The sequence below is a fragment of the Nyctibius grandis genome, chromosome 10 (genome assembly GCF_013368605.1).
Source record: "Nyctibius grandis isolate bNycGra1 chromosome 10, bNycGra1.pri, whole genome shotgun sequence".
Taxonomy (NCBI): Eukaryota; Metazoa; Chordata; class Aves; order Nyctibiiformes; family Nyctibiidae; genus Nyctibius; species Nyctibius grandis.
The window spans coordinates 51,430-78,184 of record NC_090667.1 but is presented as its reverse complement, the minus strand read 5'-3'; the positions used below and the strand labels follow the sequence as shown (position 1 = coordinate 78,184).

Genomic DNA, 26,755 nt, shown 5'->3' with positions numbered 1-26,755 from the left:
TAAATGTATGATCACATGTAATTAAATATATGAAACCATTGCTAAAGGTATTTTTAAATCTTCCTGAAAGGAAAACATTTCTGTTGCCCATGAATTTGTGGCATTGTTTTTGTTAATTGTATTCTTATACTCCATTATTCTCTTTTATATAGATCAGCTGAATCTTCACGAGGCAAAACTTTGCCAAACTAAAAATAACAGCAATATAGAAAGAACTGGAAGGGGAAGGCAGGGGCCTGACTGCTTCCCTGTAGGAGGGGAGGAGAAATGTGCTGCGTTTCCACAGTTTTAGTTGCTGAGTATCGGCGCACTTCTATATCCTCTGAACCCTGTAGTTTAAATATTTTTCTCAACAAGAAAGCTGCTGATTTTCAGCTGTTTTTTTGTTGTTTGTTTTTTTTTTTTTACAATCACAGTTCGTTCTGTGAAAGGATAGATTGGAGTAAACTTCTCAGTCTAATGAAAGAAGGAAAATACTAGTACATATATTCTGAAACACTCATCGTATCCTAGCGTTATTTATAAAGGAAATCTGAGGACCTACTCAAACTTGACAAGCTTAATTGGATTACTGGTATTATCACAGCAAAACTATTGTAAGAAACCAGAGCTGACCTATTCTGGATTTCGTTCTGTAAAGGGCTGCACCATTCCCTGCATTAGCAGAAACTTCTAGTCCCAAAAAATAATTCCCCATGCAAAAGTTTTCCCCTCTTTCCTCGCCTCCAGTGCATTAAACTCTGGTTAAGTTGCCCTTCAGGAAAGCCACAAAAGGAGAAACAGAGTTGCTGTGCTTCATAGACTGGAAAAATGTGATTTTTCTCACTTCAGTGACTTTTGTGGGGTTGTGTAGTGGAGTAAACATGTTTACAAGCAGAAGAAAATTGGTAGCACTCTTCTTACTGCTTTTGGGAGATTCTGAATCACCTTGGGTCCTTTTTCCACTGTAGGTCCCAAAGACTCCTTTTGAAACCCATGCAAAATATTGAAAAGAGTAGATGTTTGATCCTTCTGAAAAGGAGGATGAATATGAGACTAAGAAATGCCTGACAAAATAACATTTCCTTTGCTACAGTGTGTGGGGGGGTGTGTGTGAGAATTAATAACATTGAGACTTAGGTTTTAGCTGCTAGATTAGTGACTGAGGAATCGTTGGTTCTCCTGTCCCTTTTCAGATGTTGCTCCCTTCGGTGTAGCAAATGCCATTTTCACTTAGAACATTGCAAATACAGAGCGAAATAACTGGGGGGGAGGGTAGGGCTGGGGGGAAGCTGTCTGCAGTGATACAGAGAAAATCTTAAATAGCTTTGGTCTAACTGTTGCATTACACCTTGCTACACCAAAACATTTCCAAGCAAAAGCAAATTATTGCCCAATGTGTCTGGCTAGCAGTGGAAGCTGCTAAAAGATTGTAGAGAAGCAAAAAATGAGAGCCTAAAGAGGCAAAACAGGAGGAGGCAGGTTGAAGCATGAAGGTTGTTTATAAAAGATCTGAAGGCCAGAATGAACTTCACTGATAACATCATCTGACCTACTAGATAAATACAGGTAAATAGAGCACCTAAATAGCACCTGAATTTGAACTAGTGCATACCTTTTTGAGAAACACTAAACTTTGTTTTCTTAAGGACAGCAAAGGCAAATTAATGTAGAAATGAGAGGGTTTGGCAATACCTAATTTATGTACAAGATCTGTAACTGCTTGTGGGAAACAAGCCAAACAGTGCTATGTGTAGTATGTAGTAGTGTCCTGGTTTTGTGGGGTACAATTTATAGAATCCCTTTTCTATTGCATGTTGTTTCAGTTTGTGGCCAGCTGTGGGATGGTGATCAAGGCAATGAGCAGTTAAACCCAGGGCAGCTGCCCCAGGCTGGCCCACAGGTGATTCTGTGACATTAACATGAGGATCACTATAAATGGGAGAGCTGCTGGGGAGGGGGGCTCTTTGCTCTGATCTCTTCTCTCTGCAACGGTTGTGATCCCAGGAGGAACTTGCCACCACTCTGTGGGCTGAGTATAACTTTGTGTCTTTTGTATTAGTATTGATATTGGGTTTCTTAATTTATTAAATCAATTTCAACCCACGAGTCTCCCTCCTTTTACCAATTCCCTTTCTCAGCTGGGGAGGGGTCTTGGGTGATAGAACAACTGGTTATTGTTTAGCCCTGGGTGCAGGCTAAACGGAGACAAGTAGCAGTAAGATTTTCTCATTAGTGTTTCAGATTTAAAGATACAGGTTTGAAATTTCTGTCATAATGGAACAGGCTTGCCTTTTTTGCTTCTTCTTAAGGCCCTCATATAAAAATGATTGATTAAATTACCCTTTGATCTGAAATACATAGAATTTCCATTTCCTGTTGTTCCTATGATAGACTTTAAACCCTTCCCAAAAAAATTCAGGACATAACTGCTGAATTACCTAAGATATGTGGTCTAGCCAACGCAGGTTCATATCTCTGATGGTACTGAGTGATTCAGAGGTACATGATTGCAAGGCATATTAACTGTCTTGACCTGGTTAATGGTGCTTCTGTTTACTAGTTACAAAGATTTAATTTGGATTATGCTATGAAGAGGCAGTGATGGTGGAGAGGGAAGAGTCTCTCTTTAAAATAAATCTAGGTTGAAACATGTTGTTAACCAGATACACTGCTCAACGTTTTCCGCATCTGCTGAATGTGTCTCTGGTATTTCATGACAGTTCCATGGGTTAGGTACTGTGCAAAAAATACATTTCCTTTTTGTTTTGTGGTGGTCCTACTCTTACATTCTGAGAGATTATATATTTAGCCCTCTTTTTTTATAGTTGTGTTGCATTTTAATTGTTAATTTTGTAAAAGCAAGATTTTTTAACTTTTTGAGGATTTTTCTATACTTTATTGAGCTTTGCCTTTGGAAAAACTGACAGATCAGGTCTCTTTAACCCATCTAATTCTTGGCTGTAAGTTTCCAGTAGTGGGTGCTGATAACATACAACAAACAAAGCAAGCAGAGAGTGATTTTTTTTCTTTCTCCTGCCCCCACTGTCCAATATACCATCAGGTGATTCCTGAGCCAAAGGCTGCTTCTTGACATTGTGTTTAACAGCCACCAATAGATCTATCCTTCATTAGTTTATGTAGTCCGTTTTGTAATTGTTCATACTTATGGCCTGTATAGAATCATCCAGCCTTGAGTTCCGTTGTGTATTACTACAGAAAAGTACTTTTGCTTATTTGTTCTAGACTTGCTGCTTCATTGTGTTCGCCCTTTCATTCTAAGCTCACATCAACTTGTGTTTGGTAGCTTCACCTTCTTTTTAAGGTTCTTTTTGAAGTCTAAGTAGCCTGAATTGAGTGTAGGAAGACAGAAGAAGTTGTATAATGAATTTGTATTATTTTCGTTATGGTTTCTCTCTGCACCTTCTTAGAGTGAAACAACTGGTATTCTTACTGCAGTTGAGCATAAACCAGGTGTTTTCACTGAGGTATTACTTTATCCCAGGACTTTAGATTCACAGCACCTGATGGTCTTTATTGATGTGAGGAGAAAGAGGAAGTCCAAGTGAGTTGGTGTTTTTGCAGTGGGAGAAGGTCTAGCTTTGCTGTGGGTGGGAAGTAGGTGCTTGCCTACTAATTTTTCATCTCCCTGGAAGTCTACATTTGGCTAACTCTTATCTCCGACAGTATTTGAATCCCTAGATGCCTAAAGAGTCTGATTCTGGGAAATTGCAGCCTGAGACTGAGGAGTGGTTAATCACAGATGGGGTTCTCTGTCTTGGTGGTGAGTAATAATATAAAACAACATGTAATTTATAAATCCAGCTAGAAGGGAAAATTATTTCCCTTAAGAATACTGGTGTCCTTGTGCTCCAGTCTTTCACTGGTCTATGGTATTTCTTCATCCTCCTACGTATTTGTCTGACGTGTCTTGAGTTGCCACTAAAGTCAGTTCAAAATGTTACTTTCACTTTTCCTCTGCCCGCATTTACCAGTCAGAGAAAACAGTGCTGCCTAGCTTTGTCCATGAATCCAAAACTATTCTGTAGCAAGTATATGCAGCTTTTGCAGCACCTGGGATTATGGCTTGAGACCAGTCAGTTTCTTCTCATAAACTGCTAGTGTTTAAGATGTAACAGAGCAACATGGCATGACTTCTTGGATCTGACCCAAGGACTGTACGATCGGTCTACGATAACATCCCTGCCATCTTTCCTGGGATAATTCTCCTTGAACAGTCGACATCTGTGAGAGGGACTATATCTCAGTAGCACAGACTAGAGTTGGAGAAGGGCAATTGTCTGAAGGATACCAGCTAACATAAGAAATTGGCCTTTTCTGGTTCACAGACAAAATAGAGAAGACTCCAAAGAAAACTCCTCCCCTGGGTACAGGACACTAAACATCAGCTCAAGCAGCATCCCTGGCATTTAATGAGATGCAGTTCCTCAGGTAGTAGTGAGATCCTTTGCTGACATCCTGATGTAGTTGTCATGGTTACAAAAGGACCAGCTGCTAAATACAAAGTATCAGAAAGGTAAAAATGGAAAAAATTAATGTCCAAGCAGAAGAGAGGCAGAGTAGATAAGGTGGAGGTCAGGGAGAAATAAAGGGAATGGGGACAGCAACTAGGGAATTAAGTAGGAAATAAAAGCAAGAGTAAATGAAGTTCAAAGGTAGATATACAGAGATGGGTGATGCAGGAGCTGACCCCGTGGGAACTTGACATGCTTATGTTTGTAATTAATGAAAAGCCTTCAAAGAGAAGTCTGGAAACAATATTCCCTAGCAAAACTCCCTTTTGGCTTATTGTTTCTGAAGCTTTGCACATTATGTCCTAGGACAGAATGAACTGTGGAAGAGGAAGGTATGTTCTTAGACTGAAGGGTGGACAATGACTTTTTTCCCGAAGATAATCCAGCTAGTGGCATAGGTGAGAAATAGAGCTGAGTATATGACGCCAGAAAGGAGATTTGCATAGAGCACTCCCAGCTGTGTACCATCTCCTGTTGTTGACATTTTGGCCAAGCCCCATTTGAAATCACTGTTTTCCAGGATGTAGTCTCTATGTGCTGTGCCCTAGTTTTGAGGATGTAAAGATTTAGATGGCCTTTTTTTGTTAAGTTGGTGAAAGCTAATTCAACCTTTTGTTCTGATAAAAAAAGTAATGAAAAGAGTATCTGAGATAATAAAGAGAGCCTGATAGCCTGATGTGAATTAATATCATACTGATTCCCTGAGCAACTGGCTTGGGATCATGAGTTAATTCCTGCAGCAGGATGGGAAATCAGGTTTCCATGGATACAGAGCCAGAAGCATCACTGGCACTGACAGGAAATGCAAGCTTAGTTTCACTACAGCTTGCTTCCTAAGGAGGGTTCTCCCCCTCCCCACACCCCCCCCACACGCTCTCTATTCTGTATTTTTAAAGGAAAAGAGGCAAATGGACATTTGAGGAATGGGTGGAGAGAAAAAAAAATACTATCCCCTTACCTAGAAAATTGTGTACAAGGAATGCAAGGAATTTGCATAATTTTAAGCTACAATTAGGAATAAAACAAAGTATATTAAAACTAGGGGAGGAAAAAGGCTGTAGCTTCTGACAGCTGAGGACTGAGATTCTGACTGAGGATGACAGCAAGGCCTCTGGAAGGACAGATTTATAACCAGGGATGTAGCAAGAGCAGAGTACCTATTCTAGTGCAGGGCTGTAGGTGGTTTCAACATGGCTGTTCACCCAGGTCATTACAGCAATGTGTGTGTTAGCACTCATGAAAGCAAACTGGAAAAAAAGTGTTATATGCACCAATTAAAAATATAATACAGAAAAGCCAAATTATAGTTCTGACTCAGAAGTTAACTGCCAGACATAGTGATAGGCGGTGGACTCATTAAAAACATGTAAGATAAGTGAGAAGAAGAAAGATATTTGGTGATTATGTGCAATTTTAAAATTTGATTCAAAGTAGTGTCTAGCACTGTATTTTTAATTGCTGTAAAATATAAATTTGGGAAGACTCACCACCATGTACCAGTCCATCAAATACAGGATGAGCACTGATAACATCCACAAAGACAGGCAGTATAAGTGGGAATGTTTCTGAACAATATAGTCTTCAATACTTATCTGTGACCTGTTGCTCCTGCCCAAGAAATCCGTAAAACATGTATTCTTATTGATTTTAATTTAAACTCCCATTAACCTCTAATACTGACTTATTTTAAATGGTATTTATACATCCTAGCCAGCTCCATGGGCAAACGCAGCAAAATAAAAGCCATATTTGTTTTAGGAAGAGAAAAAAAATGAAGAAAAATGCTATTTTTAGGAATTGAAAGCGACTATTCTCTAAGTGACAGACTTAATCTCTTAGAAAATGCATCTAGGAACTTTAAATGGATTAATCTTCTTCACTTTTTAGATATTACAAAAAAGACATAGTACTCCAGTATGGTTAGGACAGTTATTAGCTGGGTCATGCACTTTGCACAGCTCCATGGCTGTCCACGCTTGAGTTGTCAGCTTGCTCCTCAGAGTGTTCCTGTGGGCCCAGACACACTTCAGGTGGGTCAGGCAGCCCAGGGACTGGTCTCTGGACAAATCCATCTTGTTTCCCTTTAGAGGGAGAACACAGGGCGGAGGTGGAAGGAACATGTACGCATACCGAGTGCCATGCCACTTGCTCTCCAGAGAGAACGGGGGCCTTGGCCTACTTCGTTTGCCAGAGTGCTGTGGCTACTGCAGTCACTGCATGGTCTTCTGCAGTTTTCTGCTGCCCTTTGCCACCACAGACTGAGTAAGTTAGAGATCTGCATTTGAATTCTTCATGTGCTTTGGCTATGTTTACTCTATTAAAGTAATATATATATAATGATATACTGTGGTGTATATACATGTGTGCATGATTACACATACAAAACTTGAGCATGTGCTAGCATGAAATAAGAAGCTGGCTAATGGAAAAGAAAAGATACTTGTGCACAAGTACCACCAAGAGACCATTTTCAAACACAAGTGCATGTGGGAGGGTGCTGTGTCTGTGGCTGGGGGGGTTGCTGTTGTGAAGCGGAAGCCAATTAATTACCTTTGCAGAAGGAGGTAGAATCTCCCTTCAGTACTATGGTTATCAGCCAGTGTCACCCAAGAAGAAACTCCCACCTCCTGAATTCTTGTTACAGGCTGGAGATAATATGAGATAGATTGCTGTAATAACACAAACATTTTTTAAGCTACTTCTTATCCAGCACTGCAGTGAGAGTAGGGGGGGGGGGACAAACCAACAAACCAGGGGTTTGAGAATAAGACAAATCATTAGAACAATAAGCCGCCATCCTTGCTATAACATCCTGAGTATGCAGCACCGGATTTTTTGTTCTGGTAGTGAACCATCATAGCAAGAGGGAGAGTATTCTGCATAGATATTCCAGGTTAAGGAGAAAAGCATTATAGTTAAGAGCTCATAGGTATTTTCATGATGAATTCCCAGTGTTTTGCTGTCTAACTCCCAAACCTTTTGTGGTCTGGCTGGTTTGGCTCTGTGTTCTTGTGATATCTTGTAAATAAACACAACTTGTAGCATTGTTTGTGCTACAGAAAGTAGGAAATGTCATTTAAAACTCCATTGCCAAATCACTAAATTTACTGACTGGAGTACTGAAGCCCATGGAAGAACAAGGTTAGGCATGTTCTTCTTTTCTTGTCCCTTTCACTTCAGGCTACAACTTCTTACTGCCCATGTGCTGCCATTTCCGAGACACTTGCCTTAGTGCAGAAGAGAAACAGTCTACAGATAGCACTTAGTTAAAACCACCAAGTAAAGTTGGGTCTTATGTTAATTAAGTCCTTCTTAAGCAATATAAGTAGTGAGGTCTTCTGTCTTACAGCTTTGTGTCTTGGCTGGATCACAGTACTTCAGTATTTGCATGACAGACAGTAATTTTTCTTATGCAACTCCCCTTTGCCTTTCTGTTATTTAAAAATAAATGCTGCAAGCTTGCCTCATCCAGGCTGTAATTTAGAAAAGCACTCTAGTACATACTTCAGTTTGAGCATGTGAACTGATATATTATTAGCCTATGCCCCAGAGATGTCAGAATGCAAAAAAACGCAGCACGATTAATCTTGTACCTAAAAACACACACATCGAAGGATTCTGCTGGATTGGGATCCCACCTTCCAAATGTGGCAACACAAGGCAGGATTTTTGAAAATAACTTTTAATTAGGTAGGCTTATAACAGGCTTGGCTATGTAACAATGTAGAGAGGATAGGATTAAGCTCATCTACGTTTGGACAGATGCAATCTGGGTGTACAATCTGAGCTGTTCATCAGGGCTCTGCTCACAGTGACAGTTCACATACCAACAGTGATAGCTGTCACTGGGGGCAATTCAGCCCACTGGCAAGAGGGAGTGCCCGCAACTATTTCTACATACAGCAACGCAGTTAAGAGTAGACATGACAGAGGTTTCAATCTTCTGTAAAAGGGGGCAGACGGAGCCCTCCCGTTGCTTGCAACTTGAATGTAAATCACGAAGGTGGCTGCGCCTACTACTGTGATTTATATACTGCCTTCCCGGGGCGAAAGAGGACTGCCTGGCACCCGAGGTGTGTGGCCCTGCTTTACGCCACGATTTCCGCGGGGAAAGGCTGGCCCTGCAGCCGGCCGCGATGCGTGGAGGCTGCGGGCAGGGCCGCGTGCCCCTGCCCGGCCGCGGGCGACTCCCTGAGCGAGCGCCTGCGAGCGGGGCCGGCAGGAGACCGCGCCGCAAACAGGACCAAAAGTGTGCCCGTCTTTCCACTCCGTCTCTGCGGCGAAGGGAGCGGAGCCGGCAGGCGCCGCGCCGCAGCCGAGCAGGGGCTGCCGTGCGCCGCGGGTTTTCAGGCCCGGCTCAACCGGACCGGGCCCGCCGGAGGACGGCCCGCACAGGGCGCCCCCAGCAACGCCGCGCAGCCGGCCGGCACGCCGGCCCCGCGCCGCGACGGGGCCCGCCGCTCCGGCGCCGCCCCCGGAGTCCCGCGCACTGCGGGGAAGCCCTCGCCTCCGCGGCGGCCGCGCATGCGCACTGCAGCCGCACTGCGTCGCCGGTGCCGGCTGGCCCGGCGCCAGGGGAAGCCCCGCGCCGCGGCGCGCCGGCAGCGGGGGCACCCGGGCGGGGCGGGGCGGCGGCCGCCTCGAGCGCCTATTTATAGTGCGGGAGGCTCCCCCTGGCCCGGGAAGCGGTCTCCCGCGGCTCCGCGCCGTGCGTGCTGCCGCGGGCGGGGAGCCGGGGCTCGCGGCCCCGCCGTGCACAGCCGTTGGTTCCGTGCGGAGCCGGTGCCGGGGGCAGCCCGCCTCTGCCCGGCGAGCAGGCAGGAGGGAGCTGCGGCTGCGTCAAGGGACAACCCTAAGGGCGCGAGACCAGAGTCCGAGCGCTGTCACTCTCCGTCGCGCCGAAGTCAGTGGCAGCTGCGGCCGTGCGGTATCGGGGTCTCCGGTTTTAGCAATGCCCCGTTCCCCGCTGCACGAGGGAGGCGCACAGAGCCCGGGTCTGTCCCGGTCTGGCGCTGCGGGCAGAGCTCCTCCGCTCTCGTCGGGAGCGGGCAGAGCAGAGCGCTCCCGGCAGGCCTCCGGAGTCCCGGAGATTCCCTTTTCCCGGGAGCAGGCAGCCCCCTCCCGGGGCGCGCTGCCAGCGCCCAGAAAACGCCTCCGCATCCAGGCTGCCGAGCGCGCGGCGCCGCTGACCGTGAGCCGCCGGCGCACGGCCCGTCCGCGGGGACGGGGCGAGGCGGGTGGTGCGAGCGGAGCAAACGGGGTGGGGGTTAGCGGGAGCTCTGCCCGCGGGGTCGCGGCGGCGGCGCCGGAGGCTGCCGGGCGCCCCCCGAGCCCCGCGTGCCGCCTGCCCGGGCAGCAGCCTCGCGCTCCCGTGGCCCGAGGCCTCCGCGCGCTCCCGCAGCCCGGGGGCGGGCGCGCGGCCCGGCGGCAACCTGGCTCCCGCGCCCGGACTCCCCGCGCCCCCCCGCCCCGCCCCAACCCGGGGCCGGAATCGCCAAATTAGGAGCGGGAAGCCTCCGCCGGAACCGAGACTTATAAGGTTGTTTCCTAATATGGAAAGTGCGGCGGCGGCTTCCGGCGGACTGGCCAGGGCGGGCGGGGGCCGGGGACCCGGCGTCCCGGGGCCGACGGCGCTGCGGCAGCGCTGCGGCGGCGCTGCCCATGTTGGGGGACAGGCCCGCAACGGGCGCGGGGCTCCCAGCCCGGGGCGGGCGGGGCCCCCACGGCCCGGCTTTCCCCGGTGCCAGGCGCTGACGCCAAACGGGGTCCTCCGGCCCGCGTCCATATAAGGGCTTCCTGCTTTCCATATATGGCCATGTACGTCAGGGCCGGGGCGGGCTGCGGCCGGTGGGACCCGATATATAGAGGCGGCTCCGGGGCGGGCGGGGAGCCGAGCGCTTCCAGCGGGCAGAGCCGGGGGGGAGCCCCGGGCGGGCGGGCGGGGAGCCGAGCACTTCCAGCGGGCAGCGCCGGGGCGACCGCGGCGCAGGGCACGCAGCAGGCGACGGCCGCCTCGCCGCAGCCGGCCCGTCCGCCGGGCCCGCGGCGGCGGTGCCACCACCCGTCAGAGCCCGAGCCCGGCGCCCTCATGGCCGCGGCCAAGGCAGAGATGCAGCTCCTGCCCCCGCTGCAGATCTCCGACCCTTTCGGCGCCTTCCCGCACTCGCCCCCCGCCATGGACACTCACTATCCCAAGCTGGAGGAGATGATGCTGCTCAGCGGCGGGGGTCCGCAGTTCCTTGCCCCACCCGGGGCGCCCGAGAGCGCGGGCTTCGGCGCCGCCGGGGAGCCCGGGGAGCAGCACTTCGAGCACCTCGCGGCAGGTAAGCGCGCTGGCCTCGTCCGGGCGGGCGCGGAGTCCCGGTCCGCCGCGGGGGCGCCGCGCTGCAGCGGCGCCCCCGTCCCGGCGGCTGCGCGGGGGGATTCTCCTGCGTGCGTCAGCGGCTCCGCGCGAGCTGCTGCAAGAGACCTGCCAGCGGCGCTGCAATATGTCATGCTCAATTATTAATTAACCAGAAGCAAGGATCTGGGGCTGCGCTGCGTGGGGACGGCTCGCGAAGCACTGGCGGCAGCTGCAGTGGCTGCTGGAAGTAATCGCTATTCCTCTCTTTTCAGACACTTTTCCCGAGATCTCCCTGAACAATGAGAAAACCCTGCCAGAAACCAGCTACCCCAACCAAACGACGCGACTGCCACCGATAACCTACACGGGGCGTTTCTCCCTGGAGCCTGCCCCCAATAGTAGCAATACCTTATGGCCAGAGCCTCTCTTCAGCCTCGTCAGTGGGCTGGTGGGCATGGCTAATGCACCTCCCACCTCTACACCTTCTTCGTCATCACCATCCACCTCCTCGCAGAGCCCCCCTCTGAGCTGTTCTGTCCAAGCCAGTGAGACCAGTCCAATTTATTCGGCTGCACCAACTTTTCCCAATTCCAGCTCTGACATCTTCCCTGAACCGCAGACCCAGTCTTTTCCCAACCCTGCCGGAGCCCCCATCCAGTATCCACCTCCAGCTTATCCAGCTGCTAAGACCAACTTTCAGGTGCCAATGATCCCGGATTACCTGTTCCCCCAGCAACAGGGTGAGCTCAGTCTTGTTCCGGCTGATCAGAAGCCCTTCCCAGCCCTCGAGACCAGAGCACAGCAGCCTTCCCTCACGCCGCTGTCCACTATTAAGGCATTCGCTACTCAGACTGGCTCCCAAGAGTTGAAGACCCTGAACACTAACTATCAGTCCCAGCTGATCAAGCCCAGCAGGATGAGGAAATACCCAAACCGTCCCAGCAAGACCCCTCCTCATGAGCGACCCTATGCCTGCCCAGTGGAGTCCTGTGACCGGAGATTTTCACGGTCCGATGAGCTAACACGGCACATCCGCATCCACACGGGACAGAAACCTTTCCAGTGCCGCATTTGCATGCGGAACTTCAGCAGGAGTGACCACTTGACTACGCACATCCGCACACACACAGGAGAGAAGCCATTTGCCTGTGACATTTGTGGCAGAAAGTTTGCCAGAAGTGATGAGAGGAAGAGACACACTAAAATCCATCTTAGGCAGAAGGACAAGAAAGTGGAAAAGGCAGCTCCGGTCTCAACTGCTTCCCCAGTTCCTGCCTACTCATCCTCTGTGACTACATCCTACCCTTCCTCCATTGCCACAACTTACCCCTCGCCAGTACGCACAGTGTATTCCTCCCCTGCTCCTTCTTCCTACCCCTCCCCTGCACATACCACATTCCCATCTCCTCCTATAGCAACCACTTACCCCTCTGGCACTGCCACTTTTCAGACCCAAGTGGCCACCTCCTTCTCATCTCCAGGGGTCACCAACAATTTCAGCTCACAGGTGACCTCAGCACTTTCAGACATGACGTCAGCCTTTTCTCCAAGGACAATAGAGATTTGCTGAGATTACCTTCTGGAACAGGAGAATTCACCTTTTCCGTTGGTACTATCAGACACAGAGTCTCCAATTATTCCCCTGACACCTTACGTTGCAAGGCTATTTAACTTTTCTTTAAACTTCAGCTGCCTGAAACAACTGCCATTTAAGTTTTCCACCTCTGTTGAATGACTCGATTTGCATGGACTGTGGATATAAGTTCAGTATAATTTTCCCCGTAAAAAATAGTCTTTTATTAGGAAGAAAGGACTTTTGATTAAGTATGTAGCTGATGTAAATTGTACGTGTGCCATGGTTTTGCTTTCCTTTAGGTACTATTGATGTGAAAAATCTTCGCATATCCATATTGTATTATTTGGAGTTTGCAGGGCCATATTTTGTAAATGTTAATTCTATTTCAGTGACAATGCTGTAATGAGTTTCAAACTTCTTTGGGAACAGCACTTACCGTATTTGAGCATGTTAGAGTGATGCTATGTAAATATTACCTGATGACACACTCACATGTGGCAGAAGTTTTGTTTTTAAAGTTACAAGTCTTGGTGCCTTTTTGTGAAGCCTTGCTGACATCATGCATTTGTGTGAATGGATGCTTTGCATCTTGCCTTAAAGTGAAAGGGATGTTATTCTAAGAATGTAAGGGAGAGCAGGGAATGGGTGGGGAGGGGAGCACGAGAAAGCCCTGGGGGACGGAATGTAAGCAAAAAAAATCCCCCCCACACCTCTCAAAGTCTATTTTTGTTACAAAAATGTAAATTTATATATATATATATTCAGGAGTTGGAATGTTGTAGTTACCTACTGAGTAGGCAGCAATTTTTGTATGTTATGAACATGCGGTTCATTATTTTGTGGTTTATTTTTACTTTGTAATTGTGTTTGTTAAAATGAAAGTGACTGGCTTCTAAACACATCGAATGCGCTTTCCTGCCAATGGGATATTTGGTGTACAATACCCTTCAGAAAAAAAATAAATAAAATATCAAATCGTGTGGACTTCCACATTTTCCTTTAAGTTGCTACAGAGGAAGACTGTGCTGCAGCAACTCTGACCCCTTGAGTGGCTGGGAAGTAACAAGTGCTGCGTGTCTCCTGGAGAAACCCTCACTTAAAGGACGCAGGGGAGACTGACCGCTCCTAAGTCCAGTTGCTTGCAAAGGCATGGATGTAGCACACATGTCCTTGCATTAGGTGCATCACCTGCTCGTTTGAAGTAGCCACGATTCCTGTTTTCTGGCCTCTCCAGAAGCACGTGAGCTAATCTTAGGAAGAAAAGCAATTCTCCCAGTGCTGAAAATGAGGTTTGAAAATTAGAATCTCAACTGTATGTTCATAGGTAGTCAGAAATCTTACTGAATGTCAAGGTAATAGAGAAGTTTCTAGGCTTGAGATACAATAAGGTCAGTCCAAATGGCTGGTTGACAGAAGGTAGCCCTTCTCAGCTGAGGGCTGTCATAAGGTCCTCCTTGACACAACATAGGGCATATAAGTGCATGGGCCTGATAGCCTTTAGTAGAGATGCTTCAGCATTTATAGGAGGAAAGCACTTCCTTACATGATGGTTTGAAATACATTTCAGGGATTATGTGAACGCTCTGCAGAGCAAATTCAGAGGAGTTTGCATCCATGAGAACTGGTGGTGCAGTTACAGAGCAGGGTTCTGGTGTCAGCCCTTTCAAGTGGGCTCTCTACAAATCACTAATGTTTAGGGTTGTGAGGAGCCGGGATGCAGATATAGGCCTTGATGACTGCACCTGGCACAGCGTACACTGGCAAACAGTCTGTCGGACACAGCATGCCCTACTGCTTGCCAAAAGCGACGCCACTGGCTAGGAGGGGCAACCTGCTGATGCCCCAGGGCTAGTCCTTCTTCTTGGTGATGCAACCCACCCCTGGCAAATGGCAACAATTCTGGAAGATACCTAAGAGCTGAGCAGTTGGTAAATCCCAGTCTGTTGTCTTGGGCAGGACTGTCCTCAGCGGATTGGGACAAGCTGTGGGGAAGGGCCTGTGATGCTTTGTCTCTGTGCTGGTTTGTGCCTGCAGTGCCGGGTGCAGTCTGCAAGCTGCTAACAGTGACTTAGCAGCTGGGCCTTTTCAGAGGAGAGCACTAGCTCTTTTCAACCCAAGGGGCTCAGGCCTCTGGCCAAGTCAGATTGACTGGGCAAGCTGAATAAGTGGCTTCACGCTGTCTGAGCATGTAACTCATGTCAGAAGCCACAGAAATCCACTTGCAAGAGATAAGACAATGATGAAGGGCCTTCAAAAGTGGTGCTTCAAAGAAGGAAGCAAATAACATTATGTAAAGCTAACCACAATTTTTTTCCCACCTCCAGTTCCCAAAGTCAACAGCAAAATAAACAGTTGGAGTCAGCCCAACAGAACTATGCTGTTCTAGAATAGAACAGAGTAGTTCAGTTAGAAGGGACCTAGGGCCTACAACAATCATCTAGTCCAAGTGCGTGACCACTTCAGGGCTGAACAAAAGTTAAAGCATGCTATTAAGGGCATTGTCCAAATGCCTTTTAAACACTGACAGGCTTGGGGCATTGACCACCTCTCTGTGTCAAGGCTGAACATTCCCTGATGCAGCTTTGAACCATTCCCATGCATCCTGTCCTGTCCCTGGATCCCAGGGAGAAGAGATCAGCACCCCCTGCTCTCCATTTCCCCGCCTCAGGAAGCTGTAGATATGGCTGTCTTTTCAGGCTAATTTCTGCTAACTCCTGGTGTAGCCCTCTGGAATTGTGATTGTACTAAAAACTGACCAAGTGGGCTCTCAAGCAATGCCTGATGAGCCTGAGGGTGCCCCAGGTTCTACAGAGCACTTTGTACAGAAATGAGCAGTGATGGTAGTTGCCGTGTCTAAAGAGGCAGCAAAGAAGATAGGTGCTCTTTGGTGCATCTTGTGCAAAGTGGACCGAGCCAAGCAGTGTTACAGGGCTATGAAGGCCACAGCACCCTTTCTAGAAGCAGAGCATGTCGCTGATAGCTGGCTAGCCATCTCTGCGCACAAGAACTGGTCTGTGGATCCCAAGGCAGCAGTGCAAGGGAGATGATGGGATCTGCGAGGCCTCTCTAGCTCAAAGAAACGCTGGTCCTGCTTGCCCCGTGCTTTCTCCACTTTGTGATGGTAGATCTTGGAGGCCTCCAGAAATCCACCCTAACCCTCTTCCTCCCTCCTTGGTCATCTCCTCAGGCCTTCTCTTGAGGGTGCTGCAGTCTCCCTTTAAATGGAAGAATTCTGGCCTCCCACAGCTGTGGGCATTTGTCACAGGCACTTCACAGGTAGCAGTGTCCAACTGCAGGGCTGTTCAGAGACAATGAACCAGGTATGCAGGGTTACCATTGGCCCCACGTTAACGCTGACTCAAAAAGCAGTACAGCTGAGTAGTGCAAGCCAGCAGTGTTCTGAGAGTAGGGCTCAGTACCTGTGCACTGTAGCTTGCCCGTAACAGCCTGCAAGCTGGCAAATGACACCTCCTGTCCAGCTGGGGGAGGGGGGTGTGTGTGTCACTTGTCTGAATTGCATCTCATTGTAGGAAGTTCCCCAGTACCATGGAGCCTCTGGTTTCGAAAAAAAAAAAAATAAATGTGTAAAAATGCCAACCAGGGCCACTTTCATGCAGATACCCTTTGGTGTAACTTCCTAGAGAGTGCTCATAATTTAAGCTTTGGCATTTGGTCTAAATTGCAGCAATTCGTGCTTTGCATTGGCCATCCATGTTTATAACATCAAGGCAAGAAAATGCATGGGGTCTTTTGCTCCTACTCTTTCCATGCCTTCATCCCATAAAATGAAAGATTTCAGGGTTGAGAAAGCAGTCACTGTACGTTTTCTGCGAGATCTTTTCGTGTGCTGTTGGTCTGAAGAAGGCAGGATTTTTAAAAAGTTTGCTCCCAGTCTAATTGTGAGGATAAGTCGGTCTCAGAGAGGCTGTTCCCAGGGAAACAGCACGGGTTGCCGTCGGCCGGGGAAACCCCTCGCCTTCCGTGCAGATAAAGGCCCGAGGCCGCGCAGCAAATGCGGAGGGGGGGAGGGAGCGAAGGCCTCTCGCTTTTCCAGTCACTGGCAGAAAATCTATTTGCCGGAATTAAACCTCAGCTGTCTGTGACTTAAAGCGCAGCCTCGGATCTGACCCGCAGCGACGGGAGAGGCCGCGCGCCACCGCTGGCGCTGGCCCAGCGGGTCTCGGGGGGCGCCGCGGGGACGCGCCGGCAGCGGCACCGCGCCAGCGCCGGGAGCGCGCCGGCGGGCGGGGCCCCGTCACGCGCCGCGGGGCGGCCACGGCCGAGCGGAAATGCCGCTCCCGCGGCGGCCGGAACCGCGCGACCATATTTGGCGTTTCCTCCGCGCCTTTTATGGCACTTCCGAGGCCCAAAAAAGGTGTTTCCTGCTCACGCCTGCCTGGTGCCGTGCCGCTGCCCCCCTCCGCCCGCGGGGCGCCCTGGAGGGCCCCTCGCTGGGCACGGGCACGCGCACGCGCCCCGCGGTAGCCGCGGGCGGCCCGGCCGGCGGCTCCGGGCAGGGGAAGGCCCCGCTCCGGCCGGGGCCCGGGGCCCTTCGGACGCCCGCCCGCCCGCCCGCTCGCTCGCACCCGGCGCGGCCCTGGGCAGCCGCGGCCGGGCGGCGCCGCCTGAGTGCCCGCGCTCCCCGGGGCCGACGGAGGGCGGGCAGGCCTCTGGCGTTTCCTCGCTACTGGTCGCTGTTGCGGTTTCTTTAATAGGGACTGAGTCTACGCGCCTCCGAAATAGGTAGGATGCAGTTTAACCCGGGGAGCGGGCCCTTGTCCACCCAGGCTTTTCCTCTGTAGAGCCTTTCCATAAGCTGCTGTTCACGTGGGGAAGTGTGGAGAATCCTTGCCTAGGTGGCTGTTCTGTGCTTTAGTTACACTAGAAAAACTGATTCTTCATTTTTCTTTCCCTTTGGAAAATTAGCTCGGGCATACTTAAAGAGCTCAGTATCCCCTATGATATGCTGTGTGGCCTGTTGCATTGTGTCCTGTTGTGTTCTGGAAATGCAGCTGGAGAATCCATATAAAACTGGTGAAATGCAACTGTTAAAACTGTTTCTGTTATGGCTATGAATTGCTCTTGCCAAGTAGGTCATGGGCCCTGGCTGACTGAAGAGACGGGACTTAACAAGGAGAATAAAGAGCTGTAGGCAGAGAATTTGGAGTGAAGATGTATGTGATCATGAGCCTTTCTTTCGTCTGGGGCTTTCACTGGTACGTATCTGGACCACAGGGACTGATTTTTTGCATCTGAGCGAGACTTCAAGTAACCCCAAGAAAAATAACTTTGTAGACTCTAAACTGATAGCTGGGGACTGAAGGTGTTCTGAGCTGCAGTAGATGCCCTTAGAAGAGCTGCCCCCAAGCACACCCTCACCATTGTCAAGTTTGACTAAAGCTGGGTGGAGTGGTTGAAGGCTGCCTCATGAAGAATGTCTTTGGCCCCTTCTAAAGGAAACTGTTAACTAGGGCTAGGGTATTTGTTGACCTTTTTGGTGTAAGTGGCTGTTCCTTTCAAATTTTTTCTATTTGTGGCCCAGTAGACTCTAGAATTCTCAACAGTTATGAGTGGAGATAATGTATTTATGAAGAGGGCTTGGCTGTGTGATTCTTGAGCTAAGCATTCCATGTTTTCACCTGTGTCCATTATCTGAATGTAGCCCTAACAAGTACTAGTTAGACTTAGAAGGAAGGTTACATGTTTTAAAGTGCATTGAGACTCTAGGATGAAATATGAGCTATAGCTAAAGAACAAGAACTTTTAAAATAGTTAAGTTGTTCTGCTATAATCAAAGTGACTTTGTTTTTCAAAATCCAACCTTGACTGATAGACTTTAATGATTTATGGTCTTGACTTGATTAATGAAACTCTCTCCTCTTAAGTAACAGAGGCTGATGCTTACACATAGTGTCTAGCACTTTGCAGGCTTCAATTTCTGATCATTCTTTGGCACTGCCATAATGAAAATGATGAATGGTTGTTCAGAAGTACTTTCAACATGCACATTTCACCTCCTTAACTACAAAAAGCATTATTAAAGCATGCTTCTTGGACTTCTTTCTTTTAATAAGCATATAGACTTATATTTTTGTTTTGTGAGCTTTTCATACTTTTTTGTGTCTCCAAACACAAATGATGATACACAATGATACTACTAGTGAAAATGTCAATAGCTAAAAGTTCTGCTATCCAGTGTTCCCTGTAAGGTTGACCTGAGTAATATGACCTGACCTCTGTTATCCCAACTATTGTGATAGTGGGCTTCCCCTGTAACAATAAAACTGTTGATCACAATCAGACTTGTGAACATCAGAGTTGGAGGGACAGGGAGACAGAAGTTTGATTTGATCTTTAGAAGGTGGTGAATGCTTTCAGCCTCTTGTGAAAATGCAGTTAAAACTTTTAAGCAGACTGAGCATTACTTGTTATCTGATGTTCGCAGGTCATATTACTCAGATTTGACTTGTTATCTGGTGGCAGCTATTCTTCAGTCTGACAAGTTTAGTTGGGGATGGCTTTAGAAGCTCTTGAAAACATGATACATAATGAACGTCTAAAATGCGTTTATCCCAATGGCTGCACTCCTTTCACTGCACAGCTGTGTGTAGCCCTTGGGTTATCTACCTGAATGGGCCCAGCTGTGTACTAAGTCGATGAGCTGCCTGGTCCGTTCTGACACGTGGCATTCTGTGGGCTGAGAGTGTGGACTGGAACTACGCTTCCAGGTTTGTCTGCATATACAGCAATTCTACTCATGGCAGCCTTTGGGAAACCTCAAAATACTGTAAACACTCCTGAGTAAAACCTAAACTTCAGTCAAAGAAGTGTGATTAGGTCCTGGAAAATGAATGCTCTGGAGTGAATGAATTTAGTTTTACAGCTTTTAATAGTTTTGGCTACGTTTGTCTTTGGAATACCTGGAAGAACACTGGAGCATAAGGAAATGAAGGGACAGACTTGATGAGTAAATCTTAGTACAAATTTCCTAGAACAAAATGTCAACAGTGGTTCTTAGAATGCTGTCTAAATGGTTTCTTCCTAATTAGCTGAAGAACTGGACTTGGAAATATCTTTACATAGAATTGGAAATCTGACACAAAGTTGAAGGAAATGTACAGCAGCAGCATTTTGATCTGAAGATACTTGTGATTAAAGGTCTCGGCCATGATTCTTAACTTCTGTTTGTGTAAATAAGCTTGAGAATTATAAGAAACTCCAGATGCATTCAAATGAACTGGAAAGCATCTGCGAGGCATTGAATTTAATGTCAGAAGCTATCCACACAGCTCATGTTTTTCCTCAAGGAGGCATGCCTTTTGTGGACAAAAACCAGGCCACCTGAGGTGGTGTAACTGTGTTTGTAATATGGCAGAGATCTCTGGGGTCATAAAGTGAACACATGATGGTCTTTTTTAAAAAAGCATGCCTACATTAAAATACAGTAGTTAATAAGCAAGGAAACATTGATGGCGTTTGTTAAAGGAACTGTCATACTCGATCAAAAGAAGTTCAGCCTCTGGTCCATTGTCCGAGGTAGCCCTGGAATGCTCTTCTGGTGACTGTGACCTGTGGCCGATAAATTTTGTGAACTAGAGCCCGTGTCTTTGCACATTTAATTGGATGTTGTCCAAGTGATTTATTAAGCTATACAAAGTTTTAGCATTAACAATATCTGATGGAAAAGTGAATTTTAGCATATCCAGGTGCTGCATTAAGAGAGAGGGGGGGGTGTGTTTAAACTTGCTACTTTATAACTTCATTTGATGCCTCAAGACTTCTATTATAGAAGATGGTGACTAATATCACTTCCACGATAGCTACAGAACTCTGTCACTCCTTTGCCACTTTGCTCTCTTTCTGGTTGAAGAAGCGGAGTCTGTATTGTACAGCAGGTGATCTGGCATGCTCATATCATCCTTTTATGTACCTTTTATCATACTGCTCTCTCATTTCTGAGAGGTAGAGGCCTGCACCATACACCATATTCTCATAAATATCTCGTGTCGACATGCTTGTTGATTATTCCAAATAATTCTAAAGATTTGTCAGGCATGAATTTCCTTTACAAAAATTTGTGCTGATGTTTTATCTACATTTACTACGTATTCATGTACCCATTAATTCTAGTTAGCTTCTAGCAGTATGCTTCTATTAGCATGCCTGGAATGGACATAGGATTTATAAGCCTGAAGCCTTCTGAAATGTTTATCAACATTCATATTATGTATGGTACCATCCAGTCCCCTGGTATCAAGATAGAACACCACAGCGGTTATGCTTATTATTTCATCTTCAAGTAGAGCATTTGAAGGGATACAATATGGTCTAATGATTTGTTGTTATTAATTTTGATGGCTTAATCCCTTTTGTAATCTATCCTACAGACACTTCCGTTTAAAATACTCTGTAATGCAACTCCTGTAAAGGAAATTTTTGGCACAGGAACTTTTCCAAGTTTGTCTGAAACAAAATGGGCACAAAAATAACTTTTGGTGCCCTCCTTATGTTTTGACTATCAGTTGGCCTTATGAACTCTGATAGTCTCAAAGTCCCCGATATGGCTGAGAAAAGAGTCATCAGTTCTCTTCCTGTCTGCATGTTGGTTTCCTCAAGCCGTATTTCTGGCCTGCCATATTGTGTTTTAACATGACAGTTTGTGACCACATCCATTTTCTGCATTTCAGCATAACTTAACTTCCACTTTTTGAGGGATGTCGTTCTTCCCCCTTGTCAGAATAAATTATTTTGGATTGGTTCTTAGCCTTTCCTAACAAGCAATAAAGCACAATTGCTGATATGATGTCTTTAAATAGTTTTTCCTGTCGCTAAAAAATATTTTTACTTTTCTAGCTGCACCACTACTTTATTTTTAAATAAAGAGGTTTGTTAACTCCCTTTTTGAAACTATGCCCCATTGTAGTAGATGCTTGGATTTTGTGGCTTTTGCAAGGGCATTGAACTGTTCTTGCGTTTTGATTGATGTTGTTCTATGCTTTATTTAGGAAAATGCAAAGGTTTGTGTGTATCACCCCAAATCACGTGCTTTTTAACACATTGGCTTTTCTGTGATTCTTAGGTTAAACTCTCCTGTGCCTTTTTCCTTTTTTTAATTATAAATGTCAGCATCCTGATTGCATGTGGCTTATGATGAAGGGCATGCCTCCTGTATAGTGTCCTTCTATTTTGAAAGATTCGTGTAGTTCCCAGTGATTCTGAATCCTTCTTCCTTGCACTGTTTTTTTCTAGCCATGCATGGTCACTCTGCACTTCTGGACCTCTGGTAGTGGGAGCATAAAAACCCCCAAACAAACAAACAAACAAAAACCTGTCAGGGAGGCCTTAGCCAAAATATGAACTTGAAGACTAAGGCCTCCCTAGCAGGTGTTGTTTTGTTTTTTTTTTTTTTAAAGGGACTAAGCTTTATTTCCAGAAACTCTCTGCTTTTTTCCCACCTGTTTGTATCCACGCAAATAAAAACTAATATAGCCTCCCTAGCATTTCCCAAAAGTCTGCCCAAACTCCTCAGTTCCTATTTTCTGCACTTGGCTGACAAGTAATAATCTTAGGTAGGCATATTGCTGATAATCACATTGCAATACAGCCTACCTCTGTCTCCCTTGTGATAGCATCCCTGTCCTCCGGTAGTATCTTCAGCGACAAAGCCATTTGTCCTGAGGAGGATCTCCCCTAGAATTGTTCCCTGTCGTCAGACTTGCACTTACTTACCACAGGACTTTCTTCCTCTTTCACAGTACAGGTGTTGCCAGCTTAAGTTGCTGTCACCAAAGGTGTCATTGAACAGTCTCCCAGAGTTCCTTGGCCTCAAGATCCAGACTTTCCATGAGGATCCTCCACTGCCTGTGTCCTCTGCCCATGGGGCCGGTAATTCAACAACCGTTGGTGCAATGGATTTGAAATCCATTCGATTGATGTGATGTGATGGAGGCAATACTGGGAGTTGTAATAACCATTTATTTCCCCATTGCACGGGTGTCTGTCTTGCATGATTTAGATGATCAAACTATGATAGCAGAAATTTGTCAGCACAGCTAAGGTTTTGCACATAATCATCAGAGGGTGGATGGGTTTATAAAATATATATTAAAAATAATTTTAATTTTTTTTTTGTTTTTTAAACAGAAATCGGCTTCAGAAGAGGGCAAAACTGACTCTACCCAGAATGAGTAAATTAAGCTAGAAGAGATATTCAAAACTGAATGCCTCCTCCAATTAGCTAGCTAGACATTTGCCATTTTGCTGTTAATGTTTCTTGATCTACCAGAGGATGGGTTTTTTTGCTTAAACAGAATTTGACAGGACGTAAATGCATATAGGTTCCATTAGAAATATCAAACCACATAGTATTCTTGGAAGTTGGACTTTATAAGCTCTATCTGAAGGAGACAAATGCTCAGAAGCAGGGAACATGCTTCCTTTTCTGAAGCAGGAATGCTGGACACAAAGGAAGGTCTTAGAGAGTTTTGTTTAGGGCTGCTTTTTATGCCTTTTCTAGTAGGGCCTACTGTGATTCTAAGAGAGGAGAAGGAAGGAAGGTTGCTCTAAAGCATGCCATCTGTTCACGGACTTGAAAGGCTGGCTGCCTGACTGCGGTGACTGTCAGGACAGGGAGTGACAGGGATTTAGCACTTTTCCTCTAGGATGTTAGTAGCTTACGATTGCTTTTGAGGGCAGGTATAGCTAAGTGGTAGTAGATGAAAGAATTATGCTCACAGTTCTTTTGTGCAGGCTTTAGAGGTTTCTGATAATTTCTCAACTTTAGAGAGAGCAGCTTGTGTCATACTCCTGTAATCCAGCTGTTTAGCTTTCTCAGAGATGACACTAAATAGGCTTTAGATACTAGTGTGCATATGCTGCCACCTTATGTTTAGAAACAAAAACAACTTGGATGTTCTTACTAGTAGATACCTATGTTAATAATGCTTAAATGACCTTGTAACTGTAGGTTGAGTATGAAAACAGTAATGTCAAGTTACGCAGTTTGAGTTCCTTTGCTTTCCTTTAGGAATCAGAGGCTAAGGCTCTTGGTTGTTTTTTGGGATTTGTTTGGGCATTTGGGTGGGGTGGGTTTTTTTTCCCCCCATTTGTGCATGTGGTTTTCTTCTTCCTTCCCAATTCCTCCCTGAACTCACAAGGAGTAGAAAGCTGTCTTGTTTTCTAGTTCAGGGTGCCTGGAGACAAATGCTGGAATGCATATCTTTGGGCCATAACATAAAGAGCATGACTTGAATCTACAAGTTTGTAACTTCTGTTTTCTGACACTGCTTTTCATGGTTCATTCTTGCTGTCAGTTGGTAACAGCCAGAAGAGCCAAGAATGCTCTGTGGGGCACTGTGTAAACTCCACACTTCCTAGATTCTTGTTTTAAGGAGTACTAGCCAAGCTGCTTCCAGTATCTGGGACAGGCACAAAGCAACACTAAATAACCTTCCCTGCACATGGGAGTCTGGGATGCCCATCTATCTCCAATGGGGATAGGTAGGACAAAAAAGTGCTTTTATTCTTTCTTCACCTGCACATTTGTGTGCACCACCTGGGTGCATCTGAGAGACTCAAAATTGTTCAGAATGTGCCAAGTCTCCTCCTGTGGTTTTTCTATTAAATATTTTAACAAAAGTACTAAAAATAAAACAAGGTCTGTTCTGGAGCATGGTATGCCTATAGAAAGCTTACTTCCCTCTGTTTATTTTCTCTTCCTGAAAGCATAATCTTGTGTTTCTGTGCACTTATTATTAAGTGATACTGTGAAACTAATTTTGTACTGAAAGAGCAAAGCAGCTGTTCGTAGGAGTTCAGGTGTCCAGAAGAAAGAGACTTTGTTTTCGTGATAAAAGCTTTATGCTTTTTCAATCAGTAAGTTTTTAAAATATCTTATAGTAGTACTCGAAAACCTTGCGGAGACAAGACAAGACAAGACAAGAGACGCTGCTAGCATCTGTGCTAGAAGCGATCCAGGTCAAAGAAGAGATGTGGACAAAATAGGACAAATCGGTGTCGCTTCTGTGTGTTTTCCAGGCTTTCCCCAAGAAGCCTTAGCAGCCTTGTAACTAGTGACAGTGAGTCCTGATGTGGTTTTGGTGCATTATTGCTTCAGTAATGTCCCTTTTCCTTAACCTCCAGTGTGTCAATTTTGACTTGAGCTGGAGAGATGTTTTCTGGAGTGGAAATCTTTCTCTTTCAAAGAAGTTGCATTTTATGAACTTCCCATCAGAGCGGATCTTCAGAGATCACGTACTTGGCAGTAGAAGTCATCAGGAATGTCACTTTTCACTGTTCAAAAAAAAAAAAAGAAAAAAAAGTCAATTTCCTTCCAAAGACCAAACACAGCACGTCTTCCAAAAGTAGACGGCACCTCAGTTGTAACAGTCGAGAGAGCACAAAAACATGTTCCTCTGTGTGCTTCCATACAGCTGAAAGCGTTGGCAAATTGGACAGTCCTTTTTGGTAGCCTTAGGTATTGCAGCACTGGGGATTTTTTTTTTCTTTTTCAAAAGTAAAACCATACGGGGGATCTCATCTCACTGATTTTTCTATCATAAATGAAACTTTTAAAACCCAGTCGAAACGGTAGAATTTACAAGCTGCCTTGCATTGTTTAAACCGTAAGTGCCAAATAGCTGTAGCATACGATTTATAGGCTGTGTTTAAGCAGTCATTTATTTATTCTAACTGTGTCAGAAGTGAGGCAGCTGAATGTTACGGGGCTTTTTCCCCGGTACTTTGACAGAGGGCCCTGAAGTACTTTATTCCCGTGTCGCTTTCGGTGGCGCGTTTCCCTGGCAGTTCAGTAGCGTCTCTGGCGGGTGGTGCGGCTGGCCAGATGTGCCTCCTAACGATGTAACAGACAAACCCTAGTCGAGTTGTAACTGTATTTTGAAGATAGGCGATTTAATGGTATCTGTTCACAGCTATGCAAGTGAAGTTAGTGCAAAAGGAAAAAGTAATACTTTTCCGGTATAAATATTTGAATTCAATTTCTATAAATGTACGCATGCCTTTTTAGCACAAAGTGAGTTACTGAGATTTGTTCTTTATTCTTCATTTTACTCTTTGAAGTTTTCCATGTCACTTTCAGCTTTATTGACCAAGCGAGCAAGATGCGCAGCAGCAGCGCGAGATCCGTAGCTGTCGGGGTGAATCTGTAAGCGTAGATTCTGGTTATGGTACGGCCTCGGCCTGCAGCCACACAGGGTTATCTCCCTGCAGCAGTGCTGTGAGGAAGGGACAAGACGTTTTCCAGCAGCAGCTGGAACATAAAAGTTCGCTTTTATGTTAGGAATGTATTGAAAATAGTGTCCGCGAGTCTCGATGCTGATGTTAAGTGTTCAAACCGCTCAGGCTTTTAAAGGACGTGTTGTATTTCAAGCTGACCTGTTTACCTAGAGCCCTCTTTTAGCTCAACTGCTCTCCTGGCTCTTATCCTGACTGCGTTCCTCTACTTTCTTCTGTGCTGTTTTTTGAACGTGCCGGAGTCTAATTTGGGATTTCTGTTTTTCAGCCGCCTTGTCGTAAGCGTGTCGTGAGGCTCGGCGGCTACCCCCGGTGCAGGTTTGCATGCAGGTCGTTAAGCGTTTGTGAGGGTGAGGGACCAGGGTGGTGTCTGGAGGCTCCTGGCTGTGGGGGCAGCGGGTGCCCCGCAGGGGCGGCAGCGAGGGGTGTCTGGGGGTTGGGGGGTGGTGTCCGGGGCCAAGAGGGGGCGGGGGCGTCGGTGGCCCTGGGGAGCCCGTCCCGGCGTGGGAACGTGGTGGAGTGGAAGCGGAGCGAGAGCCGCACCACCGTCCTCTGGCACGGTGCCCCTGTGCCGTGGGGCGGCTGCCGGGGGGACAGGCTGTGGGACGGGGCTGGTGACGGGGCAGCCATTTGGAGGGGTGCCCTCCCTTTACTTTTCTAGCAGAGCTCCCCTTTTTTGGGGAGGGGGCGTGTACACGCGTAAATGGCGTCGCTAAAGTAAGGAGGTGGCGGTCAGGGCTGTTTCCCTCCTTTAGTGCCTGTTTTTGGGGTGAATAAAAAGCGGGGAGGGGTCTGGGTGGTGATGACGTCATTTGGAGCACCCGAATGTCACCGAGGCGGGGCAAGGACGCAGCGGAGCGGCAGGTAAGTGGGGCACGGGGGGGGTCCCCCAAGGAAGGGGGTGTCAGAGCGTAAAACCGCGCGACAATCGGTGGGAGAGGTGAGGCGGTGGCGCCCCCGCGCGTCGGGAGGGCGGCAGTGCAGCTCGGGGGCCGCGCATGCGCGTTGGGGGGGGGGCCCGGCCGCGCTGGGTGCCGCAGACGTCGCTTTTTACATTTTCTTTCTCCGTTT

General features: G+C 47.1%; 1 protein-coding gene across 1 annotated transcript; it reads left to right on the top strand.

Annotated features, from left to right (window-relative positions):
• Positions 1-10,502: 10,502 nt before the first annotated feature.
• Positions 10,503-13,412, top strand: EGR1 (early growth response 1). Its single transcript, XM_068408942.1, has 2 exons — positions 10,503-10,837; positions 11,130-13,412. Exons 1-2 carry the CDS (start codon positions 10,603-10,605, stop codon positions 12,425-12,427), a joined length of 1,533 nt encoding a protein of 510 aa, XP_068265043.1. The 5' UTR covers positions 10,503-10,602; the 3' UTR covers positions 12,428-13,412.
• Positions 13,413-26,755: the final 13,343 nt, after the last annotated feature.